This window comes from Microtus pennsylvanicus, chromosome 13, assembly GCF_037038515.1.
Source record: "Microtus pennsylvanicus isolate mMicPen1 chromosome 13, mMicPen1.hap1, whole genome shotgun sequence".
In the NCBI taxonomy this organism is placed as follows: Eukaryota; Metazoa; Chordata; class Mammalia; order Rodentia; family Cricetidae; genus Microtus; species Microtus pennsylvanicus.
This window is the reverse complement of record NC_134591.1, coordinates 62,029,229-62,051,598: the sequence shown is the minus strand read 5'-3', so window position 1 is coordinate 62,051,598 and position 22,370 is coordinate 62,029,229. Positions and strand designations below refer to the sequence as shown.

Here is a 22,370-nt window from a genome sequence, read left to right as displayed (position 1 = left end):
CTGTGGCTCATAAAGCTGTGCCGTTAGCCTTGGAGCCCACTGTTCTGGGCATCCCATCCTCGTAGTAAGTGGCTCACCAGTGCTTTTCAAGCTGGCAGTCAGCAGGCTCTAATTAAGTTCCTGTTTTATGCTGCCTGGGACTTAGTGAGGTGGAGCTCGCCCCACCCTCCAGGATCACACCTCTGTCTGCCTAGAGACAGATTTTCTTGTTAGTGTACTTGTCATGGCCGCTAGTGCCAATTTCATGTGAGCCTTTATGTGACACTTTGGGGACTTTGTGGAGATGAAAAGCCTGCTACCTTTCAGCAGTCAGTTTTCACCTCGCTTGTGTCTGTTCCCTGTCAGATAATGCCTGTGATAGTGGCTGACAGCTTACATGTGGATCTGTCGGTCTGACAGCTGTGGCAGTCACAGGGAGCCAGATAATGAGGAGGGAACTCGGGGCTTTAACTCTAGCATTTTGTGTAGGCTTTGTGGATAACTTGAGCGGTTGACTCCCCTACGGTGTGTTTAGCGTCGCAAGGGAGGATATCATTAGGTCTCATCGTGAAAGGACTGAGCAATGAGGTAGCTGTGGTCTGATCAGAATGTAATGCTTTAGTTTGGGGAGATGCTAATTTGAATTATTTTCTGAGAACTCTTTAACCACTGTTGAGTTGAAGACCTCTTCCTAATATCCAGATCAAACTAAGTTTTCCATTTTTTTCTTTTTTTGGTTTTTCAAGACAGACTTTCTCTGAAGCTTTGGAACCTGTCTTGGAACTAGCTCTTGTAGACCAGGCTGGCCTCGAACTCACAGAGATCCGCCTGCCTCTGCCTCCTGAGTGCTGGGATTAAAGTCATGAACCATCACTGCCGGCCAAGTTTTCCCTCTTTTTTTTTTAACATTCATTTGTTTGTTCTGTGTATGCAAATGTGGCTTTGGGAGCGTGCCATAACATTTATGTGGAAGACAGAGTACAGCTGGGATGCTCTCCGTCTGCCCTGTGGGTCCCAGGTTTGAACACAGGGCATCAGGCTCGGTGGCAAGCACCTTACCCACTGAAGCATCTTTCTGGCCCTGACCTTGGGTCTCTAGTGTTCCTCGGAGCACTATATGTCCTAGTGGCAATGCTACAGATCTGTTTTCTTTAATTTTCTCACACATAAAATTCTCAAAATTTTCTAATTTTGCATTTCTCTGGACACCAACAAGATATCCAGCAACTTTCAGTTCAATTCTGACCTTATCAGCCCTGAATTAGTATCAGATCCCATAGTTAAAGGGGCTCTGTCCCACAAGATGGTCACCCCTCAGGTGCTCCTAAAGATGACCAGCCAGTTCTAATTTGGAGATTTTCATGACTGTTGTAATAGGAGTGGCGAGCTAGGTTCCTGGCACCTGGCCGCATGCATGGCTAGCTTTATACCCAAAATAATTACACGGAAATTGTATTCTTTTGAACACTGCCTGGCCCATTAGTTCCAGCCTCTTATTGGCTAACTCTCACATCTCGATTAACCCATTTTTAATAATCTGTGTAGCCCCACGAGGTGTGGCTTACCAGGAAGATCTTAACCTGTGTCTGTGTCCAGTGGGAGAATCATGGCGACTGCCTGACTCGGCTTCTTTCTCCCAGCATTCTGTTCTGTCTACTCCGCCTACCTAATTTTCTGTCCTATCAAAGGGCCAGGGCAGTCTCTTTATTTAACCAATGAAATTAGCCCAAAACAGAAGACTCCCCATCACATGACCCTCTCCTTAAGTTTGGTAATTTACTAGAGTAGACCAGGTGTGGTGTATACCTGTAATTCCAGCACATGGGAAATAAAGGCAGAGGAATCAGAAATTTGGGCCAGCCTTGTCTACATAATAAATTGGAGGGCAGCCTGGGCTATCTGATACCCTGTTTTAAAAAACTGTTGAACAGAGCATGGTGCAGCACTCCTTTAATCCCAGTGCCACTCAGGAGGCAGAGGCAGACAGATCTCTAAGTGTGAGGTCAGCCTGAGCTGCATAATAAATTCCAGGCCAGCCAAGGCTACATAGTAAGACTGTCTCAAACAAACAAAGGCCCAAACACCAAAGCAAAAGTTCACAGAAATCAGGAAAACAGTTTCCTTACTGTTGCTGTTTGTGATGAGGTGAGAAGAGTTCAGTAGCAAACAATGGAAGGGACACGTAGGACTGAGCCGAGTGGGGTGACAGTGTTGGTGCTCTCGATGTCTACCCAGCCTTGCACAATCCTCACCAGCCCCAGCACTACACAGATCTCTGCAGGGCTCCCTTGCTCCCCCATTCCCTAAGCAGGACTTCAATGGCTGGGGCTGAATGTCCCAACCTCTAATCACTTGACTCTTCCCGTGCATCCCCATCCCATCCAGAGAGACTGTCCAGGGACCTGCTGCTCTGTCACCGTATTAGCATGAACGCCAAAGGGGGATTCTTATAACTAGTAAAGGTGTTCCTGTTACTAGATAGTCACGTTTTGTGGGATCTTTGTTGGAAACAAGGACAAAGACCAAAACAATACACACTCACATACATATACACTCACACTCACTCTTAAACACACATATACACAGACCCAACACATATATACACACATACACATTCTATTCACACATACATTCAAATGTGCACTTTTTATTTTTATTGACATACGTGGGTATCACGGTGCACATGTGGAGGTCAGAGGACAGGTTTTGGGAGGCAGTTCTCTTTTTCCACCTTACGTTGTTTCTTATTTCTGGTTGGCTGCATCCTGGCTGGCTTGTTAGCTTCCAGGCGACTCCAGTCTCTGCCTCCCATTGCATTGTGGGAGTGCTGGGATTACAGGTGCGAGCCGCTGCATTTGGCCTTTTGTATGTGGGGTTCGGGGATGGAGCTCAGGTCCTCAAGCTTGCTGCCATTTGTAATTTTGTGAGGCTAGATCTCACACTGCCTGCTAGGATGGCACTCACAGTGGTCAGCCTACATAGGCTACGAGGGATGTGTTTTCTGTTATGCGCCACCCCACCCAGCCAAATGTATTTCTATGTTTTATGTTTTACCATGTTTGTGCACTCCAATTCAGGAGTTGCTGACTTTTTATTTTAACAATTAAGCGTAAAATAGCTATGCTGCTAGTGACTGTCATAGTAAACAGTGGAGCCTTACACACCTAGACGTGGGAGTAAATTAAAGCAGTGTGTAAGAAAGTGAGGGAGACAGCCTTGAATTCAGCGAGGTCGTTCAGATACAGTGGACAGTTGATAAGACTTACTGCATAGACACATGAATTCAAGTCCCAGCTCTGCCATTTACTGGTTTCTTGACCTGGGCAAATCAATTGGTTTTTTTACTCTTAGTTTCCTCATCTGTGGAATGGAATGTCTGCATTTTAGACCCTGGTTATTTGATTGACAGAACTGTCTTTCATTCTTCCTGGGATCCAGTTTTGCCTGCAACCTAGTGTTAGTAAGTGTTTGACTGTATTCTAATCCCAACAGATATAGGCATGAAGCAGTATTTTCTCTGCTTGTGTTATTGTCATGTGCTGGAGGTGATTCATGGAAAATTCTAGAGAAGGAATGTATAGACCCCAAAGATAAAGGAGAACTTTCATTTTGCCGGTTTGTTTTTTGTTTTTTTGGCATTTTACACATCCTCTCCTGGATTGACAATTTCACCTTGCTTTCTATCCAGTTGAAGTCGTAAAGAGATTACTATTGAGCCTGAAGCAATGGGGAGAGCATCCTAAGGGGTGGCAGTAAGCTCTCTCTTACACAGTGATTGAGTAGTCAGCTCCTCTAGGTATCGGGGTTATGTTATTTTCTTCCTTTACTGACAGACATTCAGTTGGGACTCATTCTGTTTAAGTGTCATGTTGGGTTTATTGAACATGATGATGGATTTCATATGCCCTTTGGGCATTTGTGGCTCCATTTCAGAAATCCAGGCACAGCAGCAGAGAGTAGAGCTCAGTGGTACAGTGCTTGCCTTGTACGCACAGGGCGTGGGATTCAGTCTCAGGAGAGCAAGTGAAACTGTGTGTCTCTGCATCTGGAGCATCTACTGGAGTAGAACGGCCAGAGTCCACTGCCTGTAGGCAAACCACTCTTTCTGCTTTTTAGTACAGAGGGTGCTGTATCTCAGTGATAGAAAATAGGGATATGTTTTATGGTGTGAGGGCACTGACAGGCTCGTTCAAATTCATTCCATTTCTGTTATAGTTGATCCTGTGTCCATGGATTCAACCAACTTTGAATCAGAAGTATTTGGGTGTATGTGGGGGTATGCAAAAGCCTAGATTGGAAGCACACTTTTACAATCCCAGTCCTGGGAACAGAGGCAGAAGGAGTATAGGTTTGAGGCCAGCCTGGGCCTCCATACGAGACAGGAACCGTATATGTAAGGAGCATGTGAGATCTCCTCTTCTTGTCCTTGTCCTAAACTACAGCTGTAGTGCCGGTCTCACACTGCCAAGACAGATGTGGACATGTGTTCCTTGCAGGCACTGAGGATTCTTATTTTTTCTTTTAGGGTTTTTGAGACAGGGTTTCTTTTGTGTAACTGCCCTGGCTGCCCTGGCTGTCCTGGAACTTTGTAGACCAGGCTAGCCTTGAACTCACAGAGACTCAGAGATTCGCCTACCTCTGCTTCCTGAGTGCTGGGATTAAAGGCCTGCGCCACCACTGCCTGGCTGGTTCTGAGTATTCTTACACAAATGTAGCCTGTGTACCTGTCCAGGCGACTTTTCTTCTACTATGCTAAGACACCACGACCAAGGCAGCTTATAGAAGAAAGAGTTTTGGGGGGCTTACAGTTTCAGAGGGTGAGTATAATCATTTTAATTTGTTTCCAGTTTTTCACTTTTTATTCTGCCAGAAATGGCAGCTATCTCCTGGATCAAAAGGCTGTTGATAACGCTTGATGAGAGGAGGACACACTGTAACTGCCAGTGTTTCCTTGTAGCTTCCAGTAAGTAGACCTTTGGCTTTAGGGAAGAAGTACAATGCTCTGTCGGGTATCTTAGGCACATTAATTTCCTTTACATTGTACATTAATGATGGAGGAGTGAAATGAATTTCATTAATCTGAGGACTGTTGTAGCCAAAACTGCCAAAGTGTGAGGTTTCCCTTTTCTTCAGGGATCTGAATTTCCTCTTCAAATTTTTCAGTTAGGCAAGACTGCTTATTACATCAGCATGGTTGGGGGATAAAACCCCAGATGCATGAATTTTACTCAATTTGGAGATAACATGATGACCTAATTAAAATTATATTAATAATTAATTTATTTTATATCTATATATTTACATATTAAGCATTTTGGATATAAAATACCGATCTGTAGAATCAACTCTCTTACATATAAGAGACCCATTGGCCATGGATAAAGAAAACAATGGCTCCTAATAGGAGTTCCAAACAGAAGGTGTAAATACATTGAATTTCAGGCTCATACAAACACTCATGTGTATGCACCCAAGTTTGTGAGAGAGGGCTCTGATTCTTCAGCAGCCAGATGAGGAAGTGCATGCTTCTCAGTTGAGGCAGCCTCACAAGTTTGAGGCTGGCTTAACCTGAATAGCAAGAATCTGTCTCAAAAATAAAACTAAAAAGGTCTCTCAAATTTCCTTGAGAGGGCAGTTATTTTAGACACAATTCCTAGTTTATGTCTCAGAATAGTTATTTTCATTTTCTCCAGAAGGAAATCTCCAAATTTTCTTTATCATAAAATATTTAAAAATTAGTGAAAGAGTTCATCTGTAATACTGTCTTCAATGAAACAAAAGCAACTTAGGGAGGAAGGATTTGTTTTGCTTTTTGGTTGTGGTAGTTTGAATATAATTGACCCCCATAATCTCATAGAAAGTGGCACTATTAGGAGGTGTGGTGGCTTTGTTGGAATAGATTTGGTCTTGTTGGAGGAAGTGTGTGACTGTGTAGGTGCTATATATTTCAAACTACTTCCTTGTTGCCTCTGAGTCAAGATACAAGGACTCTCAGCTCCAGCACCATGTCTGCCTGCATGCCACCGTGTCTTACCATGATGATAATGGACTAAACCTCTGAAACTGTAAGGGGTTCCTTTGTGAGAGTTGTGGTCAGCCAGGCAGTAGTGGCACAGTCCTTTAATCCCAGTATTTGGGAGACAGAGGCAGGCGGATCTCTGAGTTCGAGGCCACCCTGGTCTACAGAGTTGCAATAGAAACCCTAACTAAGACAATAGTTTTTGTGAGACAGGGTTTCTCTCTGTGTAGCTCTGGCTGTCTAGAACTTGCTTTGCAGACCAGGCCATCCTCAAACTTCAAGACCCACCTGCCCTTTTCCTCCCAAGTGCTGGGATTAAAGGCGTGTGCCACCACCACCCTGCCAGGAGAGGGATTATTTCAGTTTACAACTCCACCTTTGAACTCCAGCAGGACCCTGGAGGCCAGTATTGAAACTGAAGCCACGAGGGGTGCTGCTCACTGGCTTGCTCCTCATGGCTTGCTCAGCCTGCTTTCTTATAGTGTCCAGGACCACCTGCCTGGGTAGAAGTCCCTCTTTCAAAGTGACTCTAGCTGACATAAAACTAGCCAGCAGAGATACTACACCCATGCTCAGGGTTTTGGTTCAAACTATATAATTTTATGTTGTACTATTCTTAACATGGAAAACTCTAGATGTGCACAGAACTAGACAGATTTTACTACGAAATGAATCACTGGCACGTTTGACTGGCTCTCCTAGGTTGAAGTAATTGCTGTACTTGTGTTGAGTGTTAGGTTGCTTCTAAGTTCCCATCTGTATGCGTTGTGCCACATGGCAGCATTTGTCTGTAGCCCCAGCTACTCGGGGCTCATGCAACTAGATGAGTCTGCTCCCTGGTCAAGATGAGCCTGGGTGCACAATCCAAATTGATTTCTTTAGGTCGGTTTCCTAGAAGTGGTTATAGAGACTGCTCGCTAGAACTCCTGGTGCAAAGGGACAGACACATGGTTTTGGCCATTATGGCTGGGGACTTCTATTTCCATCCTTGGTTAGTATCAGATGTGTCAGGTGTTTGTGTTATGTTTTGCTTTTAAAGAAAGGGTCTGCATATATAGCCCAGGCTGGCCTCAAGCTACAGCCTCTCTCCCAGGTGCTTGGGTTACAGGTAGGTGCCACCAGACCTCAGTTTATAACTCTAGGCTCTGTCTTCTTGGTTGCTTTACTTTCCTCTGACAGACTCTTGCCACCTGCTGGTCAAGATGGGTTTTGACAGCTTTTATAGTTGGAATAGGATGAAGGCATTGGTGGTTTCTTGTGTCTCTCCCTGAATCAGCCAGTTTCTATGGTCAGTAAGATGTAGGACCATGATTGACTGGACTCTATCTTGTGCCCACAGCTGGAGATTACCTTGGAATATAGAAAGAAGGTTGTTTTCTAAAGGAGTTCACCTTCAACAGTCAGGAAAGGGGTGGTTTTTAATTACTATAAGGGACTGGAGAGATGGCTTGGCAGTAAAGAGCATGGATTGCTTTGTCAGAGGATCCAAGTTCAATTCCCAGAACATCAGGTGTTTCTCAACCAACTGAAATCCAGCTCCTGGGCTGGAGAGATGGCTCAGAGGTTAAGAACATTGCCTGCTCTTCCAAAGGTCCTGAGTTCAATTCCCAGCAACCACATGGTGGCTCACAACCATCTGTAGTGGGGTCTGGTGTCCTCTTCTGGCCTGCAGGCATACACACAGACAGAATATTGTATACATAATAAATAAATATTAAAAAAAAATCCAGCTCCAGGAGATCTGACACCCTGGCCTCTGAGGGCACCTGCACTCATATCTACAGACACAATTTAAGAATAATTTAAAATTGTTATTGTTGTTGTGATTTGTGTTTTGAGACAAGTCTCTATATACATAGCCCTAGCTGTTCTGGAACTCGCTATGTAGATGAGGCTGGCCTTGAACCAAAGAGATCCACTTACTTGCCTCTGCCTCTCAGGGCTGGGATTAATGATGTGTGCCACTATGCCCAGATAAAGTTAAAACTATTTTAATTACATAATTTAAATTTTTTTGTGGTGCTCAGATCAAACTCAGGACCTTATACATTTAGGCAAGTGTGTGTGCTGCTCCTACTGCTGTGCTCCTCCTACTCCCGTGCTCCTCCTACTGCTGTGCTCCTCCTACTGCTGTGCTCCTCCTACTCCTGTGCTCCTCCTACTGCTGTGCTCCTCCTACTCCTGTGCTCCTCCTACTCCTGTGCTCCTCCTACTCCTGTGCTCCTCCTACTGCTGTGCTCCTCCTACTCCTGTGCTCCTCCTACTGCTGTGCTCCTCCTACTCCCGTGCTCCTCCTACTGCTGTGCTCCTCCTACTCCTGTGCTCCTCCTACTCCTGTGCTCCTCCTACTCCTGTGCTCCTCCTACTCCTGTGCTCCTCCTACTGCTGTGCTCCTCCTACTCCTGTGCTCCTCCTACTGCTGTGCTCCTCCTACTCCCGTGCTCCTCCTACTGCTGTGCTCCTCCTACTCCTGTGCTCCTCCTACTCCTGTGCTCCTCCTACTCCTGTGCTCCTCCTACTGCTGTGCTCCTCCTACTGCTGTGCTCCTCCTACTGCTGTGCTCCTCCTACTCCTGTGCTACTCCTACTCCCGTGCTCCTCCTACTGCTGTGCTCCTCCTACTCCTGTGCTCCTCCTACTGCTGTGCTCCTCCTACTCCTGTGCTCCTCCTACTCCTGTGCTACTCCCCTCCGAGGCTTATAATTTTAAGTAGTTATTGTTAAGTAACTTCTAAAACTTAACTCTTATTTTAATAATGTTTCTAATTTTTTGTTTTGGCCAATAATGGTTGTTTTCTAACCATTGTTGTCAATTTAATATGTTAAAAATAGTACTTTGGTAGGGTATGTGGTACAAACCTGTAGTTCAATCAGAAGTCCAGTCTTGGCTACATAGTGAAACCGTTCTTTAATTTTTTTTAAATATTTATTTATTTATTATGTATACAATATTCTGTCAGTGTATATGCCCGCAGGCCAGAAGAGGGCACAGATCTCATTACAGATGGTTGTGAGCCACCATGTGGTTGCTGGGAATTGAACTCAGGACCTTTGGAAGAGCAGGCAATGCTCCTAACCTCTGAGCCATCTCTACAGCCCTCTTTAATTTTTTTTTTTAAATCTGTATTTATTTATTTGTTTCTTCAAGACAGGGTTTCTCTGTGTAGCCCTGGCAGTCCTGGAACTCCTCTGTAGACCAGGCTGGCCTTGAACTCACAGAGTTCCACCTGCCTCTGCCTTCGAGTTTTGGGATCAAAGGCCTGTGCCACCACCATCTGGCTGAGTTTGTTTCTTCTTTTTTTTTTCTAAGTACTTCTTATATATCTTTTTTACTTAACATTGACCATAATTATTTTCTGTAGTTCATTTAAATAGTTGCTTCTTTTTCCACTTGACAAATTTGCCATCATTTATCAAGATGTTTCCTAATTTAGTTATAAGTTATAACTAATTATAACTAAGCATATTTGGAATTGCATTTTCTTTTTGTTTTGAGATTAGGTTTCAGTCTGAAAACAGGGCTGTTGTTTTGTTTTGTTTTTTCAAGATGGTCTTTCTTGTGTAGCCCTGACTGTCCTGAAACTTGCTTTGTAGACCAGGCTGGCCTTGAACTCACAGAGGTCCACCTGCCTCTGCATCCTGAGTGCTGGGATTAAAGGTGTGCACCACCAACACACTGCTCAATTCTTATGTTTTTAACATTATAGATAATAATATCTCAAACATTTTTGCCCACAGGTTTTTTTTTTTGCCTGTATTGCTTTTCTTCTTTGAACAATTTCAATGATAATTCTTTTATCAAAGGCATGACTACCTTGACCACTCATAGAAGCATTTGCCTAGCATGTGCAAAGTCCCAGAAGGAGAAGGATAAGCCCCGCAAGAGGATAAAGTCAAAGGTGTAACATCTGTATGCCTTTTCTTTTAAAGAACTTTACCAACGTATATATCTACACTGTATGAATGGGACTGGAAAGATGGCTAAGCAGTTATGAGCAATTGCTGCTTTGCAGAGGGGCTGGCTTTGTTTCCCATCACCCATACTGTGTTGCTTACAGCTTGCCTGCAACTCCAGCTCCAGGGGATCTAACACCCTCTGCTGGCCTCTGTGGACACTTTCATATACAGACAGACACACTGCCATGCAGACACACATACACATAATTAAGGATAAATCTTTTGAGGAGATGGGGAATATAGCTCAGTGGTAGAATGCCTACCTGCCATGCAGAAGGCTCAGGTCAATCCCTAATATCACAGAAAGCAAAACTGGGCACTGTATTTATGTGGCTGTTTTTGTTTTATTGAATATTTATAACACTGAATATTGTTTCATTTAGTTTTTTTCCTTTTCAATCATTTGGTGCTAGGAATTGAATCCCCAGCCTAATGCATACTAAGCACATGTTCTACCCCTGAGCTATACCCCAGCCAAGCAGTTAATGAGTCAACATTTATTGGGGCTAGAGAGACAGCTCAGTGGTTAGAACACTGGCTATTCTTCCAGAGGACCAGGGTTTGATTCCTAGCATCCACATGGCAGCTCATAGCTGTCTGTAACTCTAGTTCCAGGAGATCCAGCACCCTCTTCTGGCCCTCTGTGGCACTAGGTGTCAGATATATATGCAGGCAAACATAAACAAACACATAAAATAATTTAAACAATGCTGGTTGGTTGATTAGGTTAAAAGGTGGTCTTAAATTGTTTAACTTTGTAGTTTTAATCTATATAACATTTTAATTGAAAGTTTAAATTTTTCCCTGTATTCCCCAGCTTCTATCTTTTTCCTACCCATACATTCAGAGTATAAATTTTTATTTCTCTTTCTTGTACCCAGGTCTGGTTCATCGAACTCACATGTCATCCTGCCGAGTGGACAAGCCTTCTGAGATAGTAGATGTTGGAGATAAAGTGTGGGTGAAGCTCATTGGCCGAGAGGTAAAGTTTCCTGTGACTTCATGTGGTTTGAAAGATTATAAAAAGCTGAGGTTTTATTGGAATTCTGTGATGGTGAGTGTGTAAATGTTCATTGTGGCTGACATTCTCGTTATTAAATCTTGTCCCAGTCATCTGTCTTGAGTTTGAGTTTGAATCTTCTGGTTGTCTGTCCTGCAGACTTAGGAGAAACAACAGGAAGTACGGAAGTGTGGTAGGAGTGTTCATAAAACTCTCCTCCTGAGGTTCAGAAGGAGGAGAACCAAAGAAGGAGGTTGCATCTTTACCACAGCCCCAAAGAGTACTTGTCAGGTGCACTTCGGCTTGGGCCAGAATGGAAAGGACACACAGTTTACAGTCATTTTTCCTAGAACTGGCATCATCTCATGGAATGGACAGCGTAGGCGTGGGAATACATACCCTCTGTGCTCTACCAGGGAATGGCAGGCAGAAAGCTATGAAGCTCTTAAAAAACTGAAGGCTGTTTGAGTGCTTTCAGTGTATTCTGTTTTGTAGATTTAAGACTGAACCAGAGCTGCGTGTGGTGGCATACCCTTGTAATTTTAGCATTTGGGAGGCTGAAGCAGGGGTGTGTATGTCTGCTGTCTATCTGCCTATCCCTACATGCAGGCCACGTGTGTGTGGAGATCAGAGGCCAGCTTGCTGGAATTTCTCCCTCCACCCTGCCCTCACCCCTTGTAGATCCTGGGACTCAAACTCATGTCATTAGCTTGGTAGCAGTCACCTTTACCCACTGAGCCATCTCACTGGCCCCTGGCCTCTGTTTTACCTCCAAGATAGGAATGGATAAAGGTTATATTCTATATCTCTTCTGCCATTAAGTCTGCCCTTTCTACTTCTTTTTACTTAGTACTTAGTCCATTTGATGTTTGTTGTGATGATTGCAAGCTTGACTCTGAGGTATTACAAATTGGTGGTCAGGTACTTAAAGGGTTTGGAGGCCTGGGAACATAGTTTGGTTGGTAAATGCTTGCCATGCAAGCATGAAGACCTGAGTTCAGTTGCACTAGTACTCAAGCTAGGTGTGGTGATACACTCCTATAACCCCAGTGCTGAGGAGGTGCAGACAGGAGGAGCCTGACTGAATGGGTGCGCTCCCGTTCTCAAAAAAACAAGGTGGAAGGCCCAGAGGGATGCCCCTCAGGTTGATCTTTGGCCTCTATGCACACATGTACCCACATGAACACCACACACACACACACACACGGATTTTGGTGACTCTTGTTTTGTCTTTTTCAGATGAAAAATGATAGAATAAAAGTGTCCCTCTCCATGAAAGTTGTCAACCAAGGAACTGGGAAAGACCTCGATCCCAACAACGTTATCATTGAGTAGGTAAAGGGTTCAGAAGAGCTAAAATCCCACCACAAGTACAGATTGCAGTAAATCACAGTAGGCTGTGGTGATATTAATGAGCAGCACGGCAGCGATGTCCTTTGGGTTTTCTAGGTGTAAAGCGTGCTTCTTGTCTGTGTTGAGGCAGGGTCTCACTGTGCATGCCGACACAGCCTGCCGTGTGGCACCAGAAGATGAAATGACTGCACACGACTCTGGTGCTGGAGGGTCTCGTCGGCAGTAGCAGCAGGTGTCACTTGCCTCTCGCGGTGACATCTGCCCTGGCTCTGAAGAAGGGTGGGGGTGGGCAGTGCTAGCTTCCTGTCTTTGACCCCTGCACCTCCCGTGGCCTTCTGAGCTTTCACTTCAGTATGGAAGGTTTTCTCTTTATCTAAGTGATGTCTGGAGATACAGGAAGCTTCAATCTGATTCAAATCCTTTAGTGAATTTCTTTTTTTTTTGAAAAAAACCTTACATTCACTTATTTGTTGGGGGGCATTGTGGGGGTCAGAGGTCAGCTTGTGGGAGCATTTCTCTCCCTCTGCCATTTAGGCCTCGGGGTAGAGCTCAGGGCCTCAGACCTTATGGCAAGTACTTTTGTTTTGTTTCGCTTGAGTACTAACACTGGCACATGCCACGTACTAATTGAATTGCGTGGATTGGATGAAAAAACAGAAGCAAGGAGACCACTGAGAGAGTGAGCAACCCTTTCACAGGGGTCGTGACCCACAGATTGAGAACCACTGCTCTGTGTGCGCTGTGATGAAGCCTGAGCAACACAGCAGTGAGGGCAGAGAGTGAGAGCTGAAGGTGAGGCCCTTGTTCTGTGGGAGGACTGGTGGGCTTGGGGTGCCTTAGAATCCTAGAGTACTGGGTTGACTCAGGGCCACTTAAAACTGCTCCTCAAATCAAGACACCTGGTTTGAATCCATAAGCGAGTGACTTCCTCTATGTTCCCAGATGCCTGTCTTGATTCTTGTTGTTCAGGTTTTGTTATGTTTTGTAAGGACCCATTTCTCTAACCCATACCAGATAAATGACTCTTTATGCATTTAACTTCTTCTGGGGCAAAGGACAGACATTTGTGCAAACATTTTCAGAACTTAAATCATATCTAGGTAGCTACGAATAACATGGGACTATTGAATGTAAGTTAATGAAAATTAAGTAAAACTTAAGAACTGGGTCTGATGGTGCAGACCTGTAGCCCTAGCTAGCCCAGGTAGCTTAGTGAGACTCTTGGTTCAAAACAAAAAGTAAAAAGGGGCCTGGAGATGAAGCCTGCGTGCAGTCCAGTGCTTGCCTAGTGTGGAGTAAACCCTGGGTTCAGTCTTCAGTATCTCAAAAAGTAGAAATAAGCAAGTGACATTTAGTATCTTTTTTTCATTTTTATTTTATCTGTATAGGTGTTTTGCCTGCATGTATGTGTGTGTGCCACTTGTGTCTGGTGCCCTCAGAGTCCAGGAGAGGGTGTCAGATCCCCTGGAATTAGAGTTACAGATTATTGTAAGCCAGTATCTTTTTGATGCTGGGAATCAAAACCACAGTCCTTTAAAAGAGCAGCAGGTACTCTTAACTCATGAAAGTGCTTCAGTCTCGTGAAGTTTAATATCTTAATCTGTTAGTCACACTAGCCACATTTTAAGTGTTTAATAACCGTATTTTTCTCTGTACGTGGTAACACATGCCTTCAGTTCCAGCAAAGGCAGGTGGATCTCTGTAAGGTCAAGGCTAGCCTGTCTTTGACAACAGCAAAATAATACCATATACCAATGAGAATAAATGACTCATAACTATAGACAACAATGTGGATACATTTCACAAAAAATTATACAGGAAGTTCGTGTGTGTGTGTGTGTGTGTGTGTAATATGTCTTTTGATACTAGAAGTTGGAACCAGGGCTTTTTGTATGCTAGGCATGTTGTATTCTTAAAACTGTTAACATCTTAAGTACTCTACTGCTTTTATTTTGAGACAGAGCCTTGCTAAATTATCCAGACTAGTCTTGAACTTGTGATCTTCTCCTTAGACTCCACAGTCCTGGGATTGTAGGTGTCTACCATCACTGCCAGCTACTGTAAAGAGAAAGTGGTTTTGTGTTAGAAGGACAGCGGTTACCCTGGGAGTAGGCTTGATGACTAGCAGTGAGCATGGATGACTGGTTTTTGTTGTTTGTTTGTTTGCTTGATTTTCAAGACAGGGTTTTTCTGTAGCTTCAAAGCCTTGCCTGTCCTAGAACTCCTTAGTAGACCAGGCTGGCATCGAACTCAGAGATCAGCCTGCCTCTGCCTCCTGAGTGCTGGGTGGGATTAAAGGCGTGCACCATCACGGCTGGGCTGAGATGTCTGTTTTAAGAGAGGTTGTTTGTGTTATTACCAACCCCAGTGCTGGTTATATGAAGAAGTTCAGACTGTGAAAACTAAGTGCGCTATATACTTACTATAAGTGCTTTCCGTGTGTGTCTTTTATACAGGAAATTATGCGCGTTAAAAGTGTGACAGGATTAGAAACAAAAACCTCCTGTGCCCTAGGGATTCAGGGAATGAGACTTGAAGAGAGGAACTTTGGGTGTTTGGGGAGTACAATGTGGAGGTAGAGTAAGGGAGGCAGGGCATTTCAGAGTGGGATCTGCCTAAGGAGAGACACTCGACCACTGAGAAAAGGAGAATTGACTCGTTGGCCAGGGCCTCAGTAAATAAACAGGAGGCTGGAGAAGTCAGTTTGAGACAAACTGAAAGCCCCAATACTAAGATCTTGTAAGGAACTCGGATCTGATTTCTAGATAGCCTGTAAAGGTGCCACCCCCACCGGGCAATTATACTTTCAAATATCTTTCCTGTATGTTATTGAGGTTGGGGAAGAGACCTGGTCAGTTGTCCTCATCACTTTAGACCATGAAACCCAATATGGGCAAGTTCAGCAGAACCACCATATACGGCCTGCCCATGCATGCTTCAGCAGTACCAGGGTATAAATTTCATTTAATTTCATTCATATTATTTAGGGGAAACCTAGTCTCTTTCATAATTGTTCATTCAAAGCCCTATTTGTACCAGGAAGTGGTGGTGAATGCCTTTAATCCCAGCACTCAGGAGGCAGAGGCAGGCAGATTGCTTAGTTCAAGGCCAGCCAGGGAAACCCTGTCTAGAAAAACCAAAATAAAACAATAACAAAGCTTATTCTAAATGAGAGAGAGAAAAAAAGAGGGACCTATTTAACTGTCTCATTCTGCCCAAAGTTTTTTTTCCTCTTTCTTTCTTCCTTGACAAAAACAAAACAGAACCAACAAGCAGCATTACATTGTAATGTATCTGGCCACATCTCTGAAAAGTGCCAGTGGTCAGGATCTCTTTCATTACAGACAAGAAGAAAGGCGGAGACGCTCCTTCCAGGATTACACTGGGCAGAAGATCACCCTTGAGGCTGTCCTGAACACTACCTGCAAGAAGTGTGGCTGCAAAGGTACGGGACGTCTGCCATTCCTGTCTCCTCCTGTGTGCTCCCTGCTGGCTGAAGGAGACCGTGTTAGTCTAGCTCGGTGTGTTTTTCAGTCGGCCGCAGCCTGAGCTCACGCACGCTGTCCTCTCCACACCTATCCCCGTGCACAGTGACTCTGCTCTAGAGACTACGCGACTTGAAGATACATTCCCTACGGATCCAAACTAGATCCTTTCTGCTCCATCTTTAGCTCTTTAAGTTCAGAATTCTGAATATACTCTCCTTTTCTGAAATAAAGATAGAGGATTGTCACTTCCTTTTGGCTCTATTTCCTCTGGTTTCTTCTAGTCTTACTCAAATATTAAAAGCTTTTCAGCCTGACTTCCCTTATTAGAACTATAACGAGAGAGATTGCCATCTTTTTATTTCCAGAGTGACCTCAATTTGTCCTCTCCTCCCTAGCTTTCCATCCATCACACTTTGTTCATTTTTCTGCAGTGACTGGCAGCAGATTTGTCCTGGTTGAATTTGTGGTTTGTTTTTTTTTAATTACTTATTTTATGTGCATTGGTGTTTTGCCTGCATGTATGTCTGTGTGAGAGTGTCAGATCCTGTAGCTGGAGTTACAGATAGGTGTGAGCTGCCATGTGAGTGCTGGGAATTGAACCTGGGTTCTCTGGAACAGCAGCCAATGCTCTTAACCACTAAGCCATCTCTCTAGCCCTAAATTTGTGGGGGTTTAAGCCCCTGTTTTTTATTAATGTAGAGCGAGAAGGAGACTGTAACAGTGAAAGAAGCAATAGCCCTTGAGGATATCATGGTAATATTTGGATATTTGGTATTTAGATTATTTCCAGATATTTGGAAAACTTGTGTCCCTTCTCCAGACACCATCTAACTTCAAGGTTCAAAATACAAACACATTTACACATAGTTCTGTAGTTATTCCATGTACTTCTTTCCTACTCTCGAAATGAAGTGTCCTAGAAACTTCCTGTAGCTCTAGGTTCAGAAGATCAGACGCCCTTTTCTGGTCTCCTTGGGGATCTGCATTCATGTGTACATGTGTGCGTGCACGCGCGTGCGTGCACACACACACACAGATTCACACATATATGCATAATTAAAAAAACCCAAGCCGGGCGGTGGTGGCGCACACCTTTAATCCCAGCACTCGGGAGGCAGAGGCAGGCGGATCTCTGTGAGTTCGAGGCCAGCCTGGTCTACAAGAGCTAGTTCCAGGACAGGAACCAAAAAGCTATGGAGAAACCCTGTCTCAAAAATTAAAAAAAAAAAAAACCCAAACCCAAAATAAAACAAAAAACAACTTATCTTCAAAAACAGCAAAGAGATCCTCAATCCACCACAGGCTCAGTGTGACCCCCTTACTTATCTGATGCTGCACAGAGCAGAGAAGAAGGACAAGAAGTAGAGTTTGACCTTCAGGAAGAAGGTGCTTAGCTTCAGTGCAGCAAAAGCAACACCAGAGGGAGAAACAGCCAGCCTGAGCTAAGTGTTTGCTTTGCAGCTGTGTGACCCTGAACTACTTAGTTCTAGGCCTTCGTATCTGATGTGTTGGATTTCACGATCTCTAAGGCCCTTGCCAGACCTGACAGTCTGAGTTCTCTATCACCCTGGGCATCTGTGTCTGTCTGTGTGTGTGTTGGCTTGGATCGAGTACCCACTTCCTGCCAGCTATCTTCCTTTAGGGCTTGGCCTGTAATTCAGTTCCCTCTGTTAAGCATTCTGCTTTCTGGAGCAACCTTTCATTGTCAGGAGTAAGTTCCAAAATAGATCTTTAAAAATTAATAAGCCCCATTGCTAAGGGAGGGTGGCATAAGCCTTCTTGCTCATATCTTCTACCATTTCCGAAGCAGCACCAGTGTCTCCCGCAGCTCTAATACCAGCTGCTCGCCTGGCTCAGGTTGAATGAGCATTGCTACCTTGAGGTGGCAGAAACGTCACTCCAGATAAACTTAGTAATATCTTTGAAGCAGTGGCCCCTGCCAGGAGTCCCTGGGAAGCATCCACCTGAGGAGTGGGCGGCTCTTCCCTCTCTAGCCTTTGATTCTCTTCCACAGGCCACTTCGCAAAAGACTGCTTCATGCAGCCAGGTGGAACCAAGTATTCTCTGATCCCCGAGGAGGAAGAGGAAAAAGAAGAGGCAAAGGAAGAAGGAATTGAGAAGCCTGATCCCACAAAGAATTCTTCCAGGAAAAGAAAGAAGGTAAGGCTGGCTTGCTTTTATTTATCACATTTTTGAAGGTATTAAAATACAAAGGCTTTGTGTAAGCAATTTAGAAGCAGTGAAAAATGAAAAAAGCAAGCTCTCATAATCTTTGCAGAGAGAGTTGTATTGGTAGTTTTGGTATATTCTAACCTTTTTCCTAGCTAACAATACAAAGAGATGTATATACATATAAAATTATGATCATTGTAGATGTAATTTATTCCCTACTTTTTTCACTTTTCTTATTTTTAAGTATCCTTAAGTGTTCTTAAAACACTTGATGTTAAAATCCACATAGTGGGCGGATCTCTGAGTAAGTTCCAAGACAGCTAGGGCTACACAGAGAAACCCTGTCTTGAAAAAAAATCCCACATAATATTTTACTCAATGGCTATGAATATTACTTGATTTAGTTAGTTAGTTTTGAGACAACTTATAGCCCAGACTGGCCTCAAACTTGCTAAATAGTACAGGATGACCTTAAACTCTTGATCCTCCTCCCAGGTGTGCTTAGCTCTAATTATTAGTTTATTTAAATATTATTGGACACTTCACACTTCCAACTTCAACCCTGGCTATACCTCCTTACTTCTTTGGATATGTGTTCCTGGGTTAAGTTTACTGAGTTGAGACTGGGAAGATGGCTCAGTAGGTAAGAGCACTGGCTACTCCTGCATAGGACCTGGGTTCAGTTGTCCCTACCAAATGATGGCTCACAACTACCTGCTTCCAGTTCCAGGGGAATCTAACACCCTCTTTTGGCCTCCAAGGGCCATGCATACATGTAAGCAAAACACCCGTACACATAAAATAAAAAGAAATTTTAGCAAAAGAGGGGAGGCTATGGAGAGTTGACTCGTGTGATAAGAGCTTGCGTTGCTCTTACAAAGGATCTAAGTTCAGTTTCCAGCACCCATGTCAGATGTGACCTGTAACTCTGGCTCCAGTGACGTCTAACATCTCTGACCTCTGTGGTCTGTCTGCACTCATAGATAGGCATACGTTTAAACATAATTTTAGCTGGGCGGTGGTGGTGCACACTTTTAATCCCAGCAGTTGGGAAGCAGAGGCAGGTGGGTCTCAGTGAGTTCAAGGCAGCCAGTCTACAGAATGAGTTACAAGATAGCCAGGACTGTTATACAGAGAAACCCTCTCTAGAAAAAAAACAAAAAACAAACAACAACAAAAAATCCACATATTTTTAAAAAAGCAATAAAATTAAATCCTAAAAAAAGATTACTGAGTTAAGGGAACCACCTGTAATCTTGGTGTGGAAGGTGGATTGCCACAAGTTCAGGGGCACTGAAGGATGCACAGTGAGTTCCAGGCATTTGGGAGCTGCAGTCTGTGACTCTGTCATAGGGGGGGGAAAAGCCTGGTGGATCCCTGTGAGTTGAAAGCCAGCTTGGAGTACATAGAGAGTTCCAGGAAGCAGAGCTACAAAGAGAGAGACCCTGTCTCAACAGGAAAAAAGAAAACAAGCAAACAAAAGAAAATGCATTGAGTGGTCATTTTGTGTCAGGCATTGCCAGCTTCAGGGGTGAAAGGCTCTGGTGTAATCTTTCCCTCAGTGGCATCATCACAGAGAAGGATTATTCTCATTTTGCAGGTAAGGAAAAGGGCTAGAAGAATTAGCCAAGTAGCGTTAAAGTCACTGATTTGTATAGTCTCTCCATCTCCCTGACCTGGGGCCTCCCTAGTTCTTTAGACGTCAGCTTGAGTCTTCCAGACCTGTTTGAGGTCCTTGGGAACTTGTGACGGGCTGTGTAAGTTTAAACTAACCACTGTTCTTTCAGCTGCAGAGTGGGATTGTTGTGATCTTTGGCAGTGTTCCCTATGGGGTGATGCCCAGCTCCTCAAAATAGAAAGTGATGACAAGTCAGTTCCTAATTGGTACTGACTGTTTTTGGAGACATGGTCTCATAGCTCAGACTGAGCTCAGACTTCAGTAGTTCAGGCGACCTTGAACGCTGGAGTGCTCCTTCACTACAGCACCTAGCTCCAGTACTCTTAAACACACCACCATAATCTCTGGGTTGGGGCAGGGGGGTTGTTTGACTTTATTGTTTATTGTCTGTGGGTGTTTTTCCTGCGTGTATGTCTGTTCACCATGTGTGTGCCTGCTGCCAGCAGAGGCCAGAGAAGGAACTGGATGCCATGGAGCTGTAGTACAGATGGTTGTAAACTGCTGTGTAGATGCTGGGAATTGAACCTGGATCCCCTGTTAGAGTTGCCAGTACTTTTTTTTTTCCTGTTGTTTTTGTTTTCTGTTTTTTTTGAGACAGAGTTTCTCTGTAGCTGGAGCCTGACCTGGAACTAGCTCTTATAGACCAGGCTGGCCTCGATCTCACAGAGATCCGCCTGCCTCTGCCTCCCGAGTGCTGGGATTAAAGGTGTGTGCCACCACCACCCAGCCCTGAGTTGCCAGTACTCTTGACCAATGAGCCATCTCTCCACCACTCCCCCTTCATCTCTTTTATGAGCTCTCTCTGACAACACACACACCCTTATTTCTGGCCTTCTGTTTATATAACGTGTCTTAACAGCAATAACATCCTCCTAGGAGAGAAGCCATATGCCTTTATTTCATTCTCTGTCTCACGTTCTTAGTTCCTGGGTCCTGCCAAAAGCTCTCTACTATTACTAAGGACTACTACTACTCCTTCCTCCTGCTCCTCCTTGTGTCTGCTTGTGTCCCAGGCTAGCCATGGACTGGTGATCCTACTGTTGGTGATCCTACTGTTGGTGATCCTACTGTTGGTGATCCTACTGTTGGCCTCCAGAGTTTTGTTGACATTGTAGTTGTGCCCGGAGAGGGCATTTTTAAAGCATCTTAAAATTTATATTGCTTCTGCCTCACATGTGTCCAGGAGAGTGTTAGTCACTTGATATAACAAGATACTAAGGTCATCTTTAGCCAGTTTGTTTGTTGGTTGGTGTCTGTGTGCTTTAAAGACGTTGAGAGTTCATGTCTGTGGACTCAGACACTGCTCTAGTCCTCAGTTCTGGGGCCACATGAAGAACTGAATAGATTGATCTGAAGGGCGTGCATTCAGCCATCCAAACAGGAATGACTGTGTGGTAGGCATCCCACGTGAAGTACAGGTCACAGCACTCAATCAGCTAATTGCTTAAGAACAGGCATGTATGGTAATAGAGGAGAGAAGCTAATCCCAAGGAAGTCACTGGCTCTCAAGGACAGGAGTGAAGTGTAGTCAAGCCCACTCAGGACCGCAGCAAGAGTCAAAAACTGAAGCTGTTGAACATTATCTGTTTCTTCTCAAGTCTGCTTCAGTGTCTGGCTTCTGTGTTCTGGTAGGAGAGCATATTTAATACTAAGCTCAGAAGATTCCCGGCAAAGTCGAGGAAGGAGGAAGAGGCAGGGAGTAAAGATGCCATATGTCACAACAATAAATATCTGGCATACAACAGGCCTCCTCTGACCCCATATTTCTCCTTGGTTCCTCCCCTCAGTGTGGAGAGATGGATTTTGCCTTTGCTGCTGCTGGCGGGGAATATTAACTTTCTCCTACCCCCTTTCACTGAGCATACATGCCTCGCACTCTTGTCCTTACCCACACAGCCATCGTGTGTCCGTTTAGCAGTGTGTTCAGGACAGAACATGGCAGTGTCTGTCCTAGTGTCTGAAAGCTGTGACTCATTTGCTAGACTGTAATTAGAACAAGAGGAAGCAAAGTCATAAATAGAAATGGTTATAAAATGGTAAAATAGGAATTGGTTCTTATGATGAACCCATAAGGAGAGCCTTTGGGGTCCAGCCCCAAGACCCTCTTTAGGGTTCAGTTGGATGCTACAGCAAGCGAAAGGGACTTTTTTCTTAGGGTATCTGAGGGTGAATGAACTCACCCTCTTTCACTCTGCTTTTCTGAATTTATTGTTTTTCTTCTATTCTAATCCCCTACTACTAATTCCTCCTGGCTTCTTCCCTCCTAGCCTAAAGACTCTTCTTTTTACACGAGCCTTGAAGTGATAAAAAAAAAAATTATAAGAATTTGTTCTCATTGGTCAAAAGTTCATGCCTAGGGCAAGCAAGTAAGGAGCTGAGCCATTGCCATGACAACCCAAGGTTCCAAAGTTGCAGGAGTAAGACCATGACCAGACAGGGGCGGGGGGTGGGCTACAGTGCCCAGTGACAAACTTTGAGACATAGGTCTATTGTCAGCAGACTGGCAAGAGAAGAATTTGCATGCCTTTATTAGGGTACTTTGTATTGCAACCTTGGTTGGACATCTGCGACTTTGACCTTGGACATAGCTGTACAGTTTTAAACTTATGATCTATTTGCAGAAAGCCGTTAGTCTAGTTTGAACTTGCTCGGAGGTGAAAGTGAGCTAATTGTGTGCAGTTAGTCTAAACAAAAAGAACAAGTGAGCTTTTAAGGGTCATTGTGGG

General features: G+C 44.2%; 1 protein-coding gene across 4 annotated transcripts in view; it reads left to right on the top strand.

Moving 5' to 3' along the window:
* Nucleotides 1-22,370, top strand: part of Zcchc17 (zinc finger CCHC-type containing 17) — a 48,137-nt gene that overhangs the window by 18,145 nt on the left and 7,622 nt on the right. For all 4 annotated transcript variants that reach the window (XM_075944716.1, XM_075944718.1, XM_075944719.1 and 1 more), the window contains 4 exons: nt 10,835-10,935; nt 12,193-12,284; nt 15,651-15,751; nt 17,809-17,954. In XM_075944716.1, the coding sequence (XP_075800831.1) occupies nt 10,835-10,935; nt 12,193-12,284; nt 15,651-15,751; nt 17,809-17,954 (440 nt within the window). The remainder of the gene's footprint in view (nt 1-10,834; nt 10,936-12,192; nt 12,285-15,650; nt 15,752-17,808; nt 17,955-22,370) is intronic.